Source organism: Rhinopithecus roxellana, chromosome 11 (genome assembly GCF_007565055.1).
Source record: "Rhinopithecus roxellana isolate Shanxi Qingling chromosome 11, ASM756505v1, whole genome shotgun sequence".
NCBI lineage: Eukaryota > Metazoa > Chordata > Mammalia > Primates > Cercopithecidae > Rhinopithecus > Rhinopithecus roxellana.
In genome coordinates, this window is record NC_044559.1 from 42,830,398 (window position 1) to 42,841,102 (window position 10,705).

The 10,705-nt window shown below is 41.7% G+C and overlaps 1 protein-coding gene across 2 annotated transcripts; it reads left to right on the top strand.

Moving 5' to 3' along the window:
* The first annotated feature begins 214 nt into the window (after positions 1-214).
* On the top strand, positions 215-10,622 carry PSTK (phosphoseryl-tRNA kinase). 2 transcript variants are annotated; one of them, XR_004060176.1, is made up of 7 exons: positions 215-1,132; positions 3,207-3,498; positions 3,745-3,943; positions 6,551-6,626; positions 7,113-7,206; positions 7,571-7,738; positions 10,406-10,499. XR_004060176.1 is itself a non-coding variant. In XM_010357400.2 (6 exons), exons 1-6 carry the CDS (start codon positions 806-808, stop codon positions 10,603-10,605), a joined length of 1,188 nt encoding a protein of 395 aa, XP_010355702.2. In that variant the 5' UTR covers positions 219-805; the 3' UTR covers positions 10,606-10,622. The 2 variants fall into 2 exon arrangements, 1 of the variants encoding a protein (XP_010355702.2); XM_010357400.2 differs by lacking the exon at positions 7,571-7,738 and having other exon boundaries at positions 219-1,132; positions 10,406-10,622.
* The last annotated feature ends 83 nt before the right edge of the window (positions 10,623-10,705 follow it).

Consider the following 10,705-nt stretch of genomic DNA (forward strand, 5'->3'; position numbering starts at 1 on the left):
GAAGCCGAGGCCGGTGGATCATTTGAGGTCAGGAGTTCGAGACCAGCCTGGCCAACATGATGAAACCCTCTTCTTACTGAAAATACAAAAGTTAGTTGGGCTGTAGTGGCGTGCGCCTGTAATCCCAGCTACTCGGGAGGCTGAGGCAGGAGAATCCCTCAAGCCTAAGAGGCAGAGGTTGCCGTGAGCTGAGATGGGGCCACTGCACTCCAGTCTGGGCGAGAGAGTGAGACCCTGTCTCAAAAAACAAAAAACTATTATCTGAATTCAATTTTTCTACAACACACCCCAAACAAAAAAACTTGTTTTATACTTCTCCATAGCTTAGTATTACTTTTTAACACAAACACCTATTCTCTGCCTGCATGCACTGGAATTGAGGTCTATGGATGCCTTTCCTGACCATATTTCTTCACGCTTGCTGCCCACTAGTGGCGTGAGGGCACAATAACGAATGTTTACTTTGCCCTTGGACTGTTCACATCTGGGAACCGCAAAGGAGTGCGGTGGTCGGACTGTCAGCCTCGCCTCCTATTGTTTGATTTCCAGCAACTTATTTTCTAAAGATTGCTGGAGGTTCAACGTCTCTTCTGGGATTTTCCTGAGCAGAAAGACCTCATCCTAATAAAACTGAGGCGCCAATCCTGCTGGCTGGCAACTTTAGACAGGGAGGGTGATTCTATCTGAAGATTAATCCTAACTCTGGAACTCCTTGGGAATGTCCAGGAGCTAGGAACGCAGTGTCCTCGGGAGCAGCAGGGCGCCAGTGGAGCAGGTGCCTCTGGGGCCGCACGGAAACCCAGCCATGCCAGTTCCTCTACTGCGCCGGCAGGCGGCGGAGAGGCTGCGCATGCGCGCTGGGCAGACGGTGGCCCGGAGACGACTCTCCCAGCCTCCTCCGGTCTCCCTGGGCAGCATGAAGACCGCCGAGAACACCAGAGGAACCTGCAGCGACGGGCCGCGGAAACGAGTCCTCTGCGTCCTCTGCGGCCTCCCCGCGGCAGGAAAATCGACTTTCGCACGCGCCCTCGCCCACCGGCTGCGGCAGGAACAGGGTTGGGCCGTTGGTGTCGTCGCGTATGATGATGTCATGCCCGACGCGTTTCTGGCCGGGGCAAGAGCGCGACCGGCGGTCAGCACGGACGGGCGGGGCCTGGGCCTCGGCGCGGGACGGGGCGGGGCGGGGCCGGACCACTCGAGTCCACTCGAGTCCACTCGGTGCTGGGTGATTTGCCATGAGCGCCAACTGCACGCTAGACCGTGCTTGGTGTGGGAGGTGAAGTTCGAGAAAAGTGGAGCTGGGTTAACATAGTTACTGCAGAGGGTGAATGAGTTGGCTGTAGAAATGTGTCATAAAGTAGTTACAAAGCCAACGGTTAGAGCGATGCATTTTAGAGGCTTATCTGTAGTTTTGATGCATGTATATATTGTATATTCTATACAGTTGAGTCTTAAGACAGGGTCAGGTTCTCGAGTCAGCGTGCAAGGTGGACAGCCCCTGTAGTCAGATGCACTCTTGAAACTTCCTTAGGAAGTTTCTCCTTAGGAGAGGGAAAGAAGCTCTAAACGTCTAGCTACGAGTGGGCTCAGGTTTTGTAATTTGAGGAATCCTCTTTAAGAAAAAGAATACAAATTATAAGTAACAGAATTGCTAGGGTCCCTCAGAACGATAGAAGAGGCTGTACAAATGCATTATCAGACCTATGAAGCTTAATCTTTGTTCATCTCAAAGTCAATCTGCCTCTGCCAGCTTTGGGAAAGATGGCTGTTTCTTAGTTGACCACCAGAGGAAGTAATGGGTTTGTATTTACGGAACAAGTTGTATATTCCAAGTACATCTCTTTAAGCCCTCCTCGTCTCACAGCACAGTGAGATACATCCTCTTGGAGAAGCATGTGGAAACTGAGACCAGTGGGGGAAGAGTAGATTACATTCGTTTCTCTCATCTCATGCTCACTCTTGAGTAAATACTCTGAAATATTCTGAAATTTTAGCATCATTATTTTGTTGTTTAATGCCTAATGTAGATGAATTTATAGAAATCAAATGCAAATGTTATGTGACTCCACTCTTGAAGTATATATAAATACAGTACATTTGGTGCATGGGCTCTCCAGCAAAGTGTATCTACTTTCTCATTCTTGGTTAATTGCGAAGTAAGTACAGTGTCGGGATAGCACAGGATTGACTTGGATGATAGTATTTTCACCACTTGGGAGACAGCTGAAAGTTGTCGATAGGGATTGTTGTATTTGCTGGCTTTCCCTTCACTTGTGTTATGTTGTTTTTTCCACGCTTTTCCTATGGACAAAAACTGGGACTCATCTGCTCACCTCTTAGGAAGTGATATGTGTTTCCAATTTAGTGGGTTTAGCTGATGTGTTTGTTGTATGTAGTGTAATCTCAGTGGTGGTAAGGCATGGGCAGGCAAGTGAGAGTTCTCACTCTCCTGTCCTCCCGTTTTCCCTCCAGCTTAGATTTCTTAACTATGTCAGGATTCTCCACAGCCCTTGACCAGCACAAGATTACTTGTATTCTCAAGCTGTTTATTCCCCTCAGTCTGTTTCCTCCATCTTTCCCCATCCCATATCAACTTGTTAGCCTGAGGTCTTTTCTTCTTGACCCAAGGACTTTTCACCTGATCTTTTTGCTGTCTACTACCTTTCTCATTTCAAGGGAAAACCTGCATTATTATATCTGAGCCAGGCTATTTTGGTAGGATGCCGATTTTGACTCCACCTTTCTCTTGGATGATAAGTAAATTATTTATTCACTCATTCAGTCAGTCATCCATTTAATATACATTTCTGGAGCACCTATTAGGTGCCAGACCCTCTGCTGGAGGCTGAGTATACAATGGACAGTGATCTGGCAGAGAGAGAAGCATAAACAAATGCTTAAACTGTGTAAGCACTGCCAGAGTGGAGATATATGTATAGAATGGGGAGTCATGATGGGCAAGGGAGAGGCTGAGCTGCCTTCTGCATGGTTGAGTCTGAGAAAACTTTACACAGCACTAGTATCATTAGTTTTCCAGGCAGTAGGAATGGTCATGAGAAAGTCATAAGAAACCAGGCGTGTTAGAGAAAGACAAATGGTTCCATATTGTGAGGTGAAATTTTCATATGGGGCAGGGTGGCAGTGAGGCCAGATGACCAACCACCCTAGTGGCCTAATATGAATTGCAATTCTTTGGTCTCTTGTAGCCATCCCAATGGAAATTGCTTCGACAGGAACTGTTGAAGTACCTGGAATACTTCTTAATGGCTGTCATTAATGGGTGTCAGATGTCTGTCCCACCCAGCAGGACTGAAGCCATGTGGGAAGATTTTATAACCTGCCTAAAGGATCAAGATCTGATATTTTCTGCAGCATATGAGGCCCAGTCTTGCTACCTCTTAACAAAAACTGCTGTTTCTAGACCTTTGTTTTTGGTTTTGGATGACAATTTTTATTATCAGAGTATGAGATATGAAGTCTACCAGCTGGCTCGGAAATGTAATTAAAACTTTTTTTTCTTACACATGGAGATTCTTATTCACATATCAAAAACACTATTGTCTTCAATGAGAATTTAACTTGATTAGGAGGTTATGTAGATTGACTTAATTTTAAAAGCTAGATGTTCAGTATTGCAAATGGAGTTTTTCCTACTATCATTGTCGTAATTTGTCTAATATATGTTTATTTCATATTGTGGAAAAGTAGTATACCAGTAATTCTGTCATTTTAAACTGTTTTCAGATTCACTGGGCTTTTGCCAGCTGTTTTTAGACTGTCCTCTTGAGACCTGTTTACAGAGGAATGGCCAGAGGCCACGGGCACTGCCTCCTGAGACCATCCACCTGATGGGAAGAAAGCTAGAAAAGCCCAACCCTGAGAAAAATGCTTGGGAACACAACAGCCTCACAATTCCGAGTCCATCATGTGCTTCGGAGGCCAGGTATTCCACTCAAAGTCCTCCCTCCCTGGATGCTCCCCTGTGCCAGGTTCATGGTCAGGCTTGGTTAGTCCTCACACAGGCATTGGAGAGACATTATTTCCCCCTTTGTGCGGAAGCCAAAAGTGTAATGGGAAAATTTAGTTTGTCCAGAATCACTGAGCTTGTAAATGACAGCTGAGATTTGAACCCAAGTTTATTTGCAAAAGTCTGCTCGTAACTGTTAGGATTACACTGTCTTTCAGTAGTTGGAGCAGGAAATTCAGAGAACACATCTGATTCTCTTGCTAAAATACATAATCTAAATAGGTCGCCGGGTAGTTTTCTTATAGAAAGAAATCTGTGAAAGAGTGCAACTGGTATTGGGTCCTGTTTGCCTTAGAGCTCACCATCGTTACATTGCTTTTGTATGTGAGGCTTATAGGCTGTGCTGTCTAATGCATTTCATTCATTACGTATGTCGTGAAAGTTCTTGAGCAGCATATTTCTAGCAGAAACTTTGCTGGCGATGGAAATGTTCTATATTTGCACTAATATGGTAGCTGCTAGCCACATTTGACTGTTGAGCCCTTAAAAGTAGCTAGTGTCACTGATGACCTGAATTTTGTAGTTTAACTTATTAATTTAAACTTAAATAGCCTCATGTGGCCAGTGGCTATTGTATTGGACTGTGCAGTTCTAGAGGTATATTGCTCACATTCCCTTAGTTCCTACATATTGTCCACGAGGGATTGGTATCAGCTCACTGCAGCCTTGACCTCCTGGGCTCAAGCACTTCTCCTGTCTCAGTCTCCTAAGTAACTGGAACTACAGGCCCACACTGCCAAGCCCAGCTAATTTTTTAATTTATTGTAGTAACGGGGTCTCACTATGTTGCCCAGGCTGGTCTGAAACTCGTGGCCTCAAGCAGTTCTTCCGACTTGGCCTTCCAAATTGCTGGGATTACAAGCATGAGCTACCACCCCTGGCTAATATTTTCTTAAATTTTGGGTTATATTGGGAACAGTGTCTATAATTCCTTTTGCAATTCTTTTTAGGAATCTTCTCTTAAGGTTATAGTTCCCTTAAAAATATATTTGCTATGCTCTACCTCTTTTAAGACTATAAACAAGTGGCTCACACCTGTGATCCCAGCACTTGGGAGGCCAAGAAGGGAGGATCACTTGAACCCAAGAGTTTGAGGTTGCAGTGAGCTATGATAACACCACTGCATTCCAGCCTGGGTGACAGTGAAACCCTGTCTCTAAACAAACAGACTAAATAGAACAAAAGGGCATGGATATGAAAATTAGCTAGTGATCACTGGCTAAATAGACACTAAAACTCAAATTCTCTCCTAGTTCTGAACACTTTATATATATGGTCTCATTCAGTCCTCACAACCAGCTGTTTTTAGATTGTCCTCTTGAGACCTGTGTACAGAGGAATGGCCAGAGGCCACGGGCACTGCCTCCTGAGACCATCCACCTGATGGGAAGAAAGGGTAGTTTTCTACCCTTTAAGGGTAGAAACTATCATCCCCATATTATAGACGGGATAACTGGGGCCCAGGTAAGTAAAGTAATATACCCAGGTAGGAAGTGGCAGAGCCAAGATTTGGACCCAGTGGGATTTCACTCACTCCAGAACCTGGGCTCTTTTCAGTGTGAGGAAGATCATCTCGAGGCTGAGCTTTAACTTGATGAGCTCACTCGCTTAAAACTCTTTAGTGCCACTCCCATAATCTGAGTAAAATTTAAACTCCTTACCCTAACTTATATGTTCTAACCCAGATGAATTCTCCAACTTCATATTCTGCCACTCTCCCTCCTTCCTTCTTTTCAGCCTTTCTCTACTGCATGAACACAAGGAGCTGGTTCTTGCCCTTGGGCCCTTGTATTTGCTGCCCCCCTGCCCTTCCCACATATTGATACTTGGCTGCCTTCACTGACCATCCTAACTAAAGCAAAGGACATTAGTTGGGCTGCCCTGTCACTCTTATCATTGTCACTTTGTTCATTGTCTTTGCTCACTTATCTACTTACCACCATCTGAAATTATTTTTTGCTTTATATCTCTATTACATTATCAGCCTTGGCAAAGGCAAGGATCTTGCTACGCCCCCAGCTCAGCACGTGGTTGTACAGTATTTTTCATATAAGACATTCAATAAATATTTGTTAAATCAGTGAATGAATTCTACCTGAAACCTTCATGGACTTTGCTCAGTGAGAAACTTTGTTCATCCATATCCAGTAAATAAGCGGGAGCCAGAAAGTAAAGACCAAGCATCTTTCCGTAGGGAATAAAATTGATCTCTTGTGGCCCCCAGTTCAGCCTTAAGAGAGGAAGGGAGAATGACTTTTCAAAGCTTATTGACATGAGTCTTAGGAAATTGGTATTTTTTAATGAGGGGTCCTTAGCTTATCATTTGTTTTGAGCTACTGCATTTGGATTTTCTACATAGAAGCTAGCTTCTAAATCATTTAGTTTTTTTCCTTTTGTTAAGGATCTTGGGTTATAGCAGTTTCATTCCTCTAGAATTCAGTTTAATATTCATAAATACAAGTTCTTTGAAAGTCAGATGTTGGATATACGGATCTATTGTATTTTATCCCATTTTCTCTGTAGCCTGGAGGTGACTGATTTATTGCTCACTGCTTTGGAAAATCCAGTAAAATATGCTGAGGACGATATGGAACAAAAGGTAAACTTCCAGTGTAGATTTAATGTAAATGAGAAGGAACAGCTTTTTGTAGGAAGATCTTTTGAGCTGAATATAAAATGTGAGCGAAATGAGAGATGCGTTGTCACTGGCTTGGCCTCTCACCAGCACTCACTGTTGGCAGCTCATGCCGGCTGGCCAAAGCCGATTAAAAACTTTCAAAAGTGTTGGAGCCTGTTGATGTTTTGTTGGTAGGAATGTTTACACCACAGAAATTGGCAAACACTACAGATAGGTCTGGGGTTTTTTTCTGGGACAGTCAGTTATTAGACATTCACCAGCATATCACTGCCCTAGCTGGAACCCAGTTAACCACTGGATCTGATTTGGTTGGACTCTTGTAGGGAAGAATAACAGAAAAGCCAGTTAAACTTTTCTTTTAGTCCCTTCAAATACATGTGACCCATGCTTTAGCCATTTATTTTATAAAACTATGTGACTTCTAATAACAATGTCTGTATTACATAGGAGACAGATAGAATTATTTGTTCAACTAACGTTCTTCATAAAGCTGATCAGACACTCCGAAGGATTGTATCTCAGACAATGAAGGGAGCAAAAGGTATGATGTGTCAGTTATGTGTTGAGTTGGTGTGATTGTGACTTTCTACTGCTACTTGTATTCCTGATACTCAGTTTATTAGTTTTCAGTCATAAATATTCACATCATGTTTTCAATTTAATTATGCAATTTGACTAAATATAACTAAAAATTCTGACTCTGGAACTGAGTGTTCATCCATCCAACAAATTTTTACTGAGTTGCCTTATTGTCCTAGGCCTTACTGTAGATGCTGGGCAATCGGCAGGGAGCAGAACATTCTAATGAGGAGACAGACAAAACATAATTACATGAGTGTACGCCCATGCTCTGAAGAAAATGTAGGGTAAGGCAGTGTAGTGATGGGAGGATTTATTTTTAACAGGGTAATCAGGAAGGCTTCTCAGAGATGACATTTAAGCAAAGATGGGAAAGAGCGAACCATGCAGATATCTGGAGGATCATTCTAGGCAATGAACACATCAAGTGCAGAAGCCCAGAGGTTGGTTGGAGTGTTGTGGAATAGAGAAGAGGCCATTGAGCATGGGGTGAGGTAAGAAAGTGGGAGAGGTAGTCAGAGGCCGGGTGTAAGATCAGCATGGAATTTGAATAAAGTCAATGTATTATAAACCAGAATTTATATAATAGATGAAATATGTGGTAACTAGAGTTTTACACAATTCCATTAGGTCTTGAATACTGTATGGCTATATTTAAAATTGTATCTTTAAAACCAGCAACGAACATTTTTTGAGCACCTTTCTGTATGTTAAGTGCTTTACAAATACTGTTTCTAATCTTCACAGTCCTATAAGGTAGGTATAATTTTACAAATGGGGAAATGGAGGTTCATAGAGGAACAAGTAACTTGTCCAAGGCTGAACAGCTACTAAATATTTGGGTAACCTGGGGTCCAGAATTACATCCAGTTCCAGTCTGTGCTTCCCATTCTGCTCCCCTGCATCACCATCATTTATTACCTTTACAAAAGCTTAGAACATTGGAAAAGGAAACCAGCCATACTGTTTTCGAATTTGTATAAAACTATGATCTATAAGTTGATTTTATATTGTAACCCAGGATATAACCCAGTACACGAACCTCATGTGTGGAAACAAGTTTCACAAAACACATTCACGTGTTTAATGAACTCTGTGTTCTACTTGATTTCATTTTAGAAAAATACCGATTGCCACTTACTAATGGGTTACAATGCAAAGTTTGAGAAACAGGACCAGAAAAGAAATGGCATCATAATTAAAACAAAAAAAGTTCCAGGACTTCTCACTCAACCATTTGCTTTTCTTCTTTTCTGTCTATAAAATGAAGCAAGGTCCTGGGGGGTTGTGGGAGGTACGGTTATGCCCAAATCACTCATATCACACCCATTTAAAAACGTACAGATATAGAGCCATATGTGTGTGTGTGTGTGTGTGTGTATTTTTTTTTTTTGGTGAGGGAAGGTAGTAGTTTTTAATCTGTGCTTAGTTAAAAATTCAGTTCCTCTACCATCAGGAAAGTGAAAAGACAAGCCATAGATGGGAAAAAGTATTTGCAGATAATATATCTCATAAGGGATTTGTATCCAAAATATATAAAGAACTCTTACCACTCAATAATAAACACAACCCAATTTTTAAAAGGGCAAAGGATCTGAGTCGACATTTTTCCAAGGAAGATATACAAATGGCCAGTAACCACAGGAAAACATGCTCAACATGATGAGTCACTGGGGAAATACAAATCAAAACCCTAAGATAGCACTTCACACCCACTAGGAGGTCTAGAATTAAAACACCCAAGTGTTGCTGAGAATGTGTAGAAATATGTTAGGAATGTCAGACGGTACAGCCGCTTTGGAAAACAGCTAGCAGTCCCTCAAACATTCCGTTAGCGTGCAAGCCAGCAATTCCATTCTCAGGTGTATACCCAAGAGAGATGAAAACATGTTCACATAAAAACTTGTACACATATGTTTATGGCAACATTATTCATAATAGCCAAAATATGAAAATAACCCACGTGTCAGCTGACAAACAGAATTTGGTGTACCCATACCAAAATATTATTCAGCCGTAAAAAGGAATGAAATACTGATATATGCTATACAATGTGGAATAACCTTGAAAACATGATGCAAAGTGCAAGAAGTCAGTCCCAAAGACCCAGTATATGTCTATTTCCAGTCATATGAAATGTCCTGAGCAGGGAAATCCTGAGATAGACAGTGGTTGTGTGGCTCCTTAGAGACTGGGGGATGGGCAGAAGGGAAGGTGGTAAGGAGTATGATCGCTAAAGGATATGGGGTTTTGTTCTGCTTTGTTTTTGAGATGGAGTCTTGCTCTGTTGTACAATGGCATGATCTCGGCTCACTGCAACCTCCACCTCCTGGGTTCAAGTAGTCTCCTGCCTCAGCCTCCCGAGTAGCTGGGATTACAGGCATGTGCCACCATGACCCGCTGATTTTTGTATTTTTAATAGAGGAGGGGATTTGCCATGTTGGCCAGTCTGGTCTCGAATGCCTGACCTCAGGTGATCTGCCTGCCTTGGCCTCCCACAGTGCTGGGATTACAGGCTTGAGCCACCAGGATATGGGTTTTTGAGATGATGAAAATGTTCTAAAGTTAACTGGTGATGGTTGCACATATCTGCAAATATACAAAAAAACCACCGTATTACACAGATTAAATGGGTAAACTGTATGTGAATTATGTCCAATAAAGCTAACAAAAAAATAAAGTTCAGCTTCTCAGTAACACTACCCACGTGTGGCTAGTGGCTGCTGTATTGAATAAAGCAGATATAGAACAGGCCCATCATTGCAGAAAGTTATATTGGACAACTACTGTTCTAGATATTATTTATCAGGTTCAAAACTAAATTGTCATCTATTTCTGCTGTTTTGCCTTTATGCTTAATTTAGTAAGGTAGTAAGTCAGCTGTCTTGATTTTTCTTGGCAACAACAACAAAAAGTCCCTTTCAAGTTAGTCTTTTCTGCTCACATGTTTCCTAACAAGTTATTTAAATTCTTTGACTTGTTTCAGATGATTTTTGAATATCACATTGTGACCTTTTTTCTATATATTACACCAACTCAATTGCAGTTATTTGTAGAATCTAACTGGTTTGTTTAAAGTAATCAAATTAATTTCCTAATGTCATCAGACACCCCGGATTACTTTAATTTACAAGTAATTTGAGAATATCTTTTTATTTTAGATGAACAAGTGCTTCCTCACAACTTGAAGCTTCTAGCAGAAGAACTTAACAAGCTCAAAGCAGAGTTTTTGGAAGACCTAAAACAAGGCAACAAAAAATACCTGTGCTTTCAGCAAACCATTGACATATCAGATGTCATTTCTTTTTTTCATTATGAGAAAGATAATATTGTACAGAAGTATTTTTCAAAGCAGCATTAAAATTTCTGAATTGCCAATCAGATGTCTCATTTTGGTAAGCTTTTGCAAATTTGTTGAAACAACAGTGTTGTATTACGATGTTTTCTAGTCTAGAATGCCA

Coding starts and splice junctions, on each gene's coding strand:
- PSTK (XM_010357400.2), top strand. CDS start 806: ATGCCAGTTCCTCTACTGCGCCGGCAGGCGGCGGAGAGGCTGCGCATG. Junction 3,499..3,744: donor CTACCAGCTGGCTCGGAAAT/GTAATTAAAACT, acceptor AACTGTTTTCAG/ATTCACTGGGCTTTTGCCAG. Junction 6,627..7,112: donor AGGACGATATGGAACAAAAG/GTAAACTTCCAG, acceptor TGTATTACATAG/GAGACAGATAGAATTATTTG.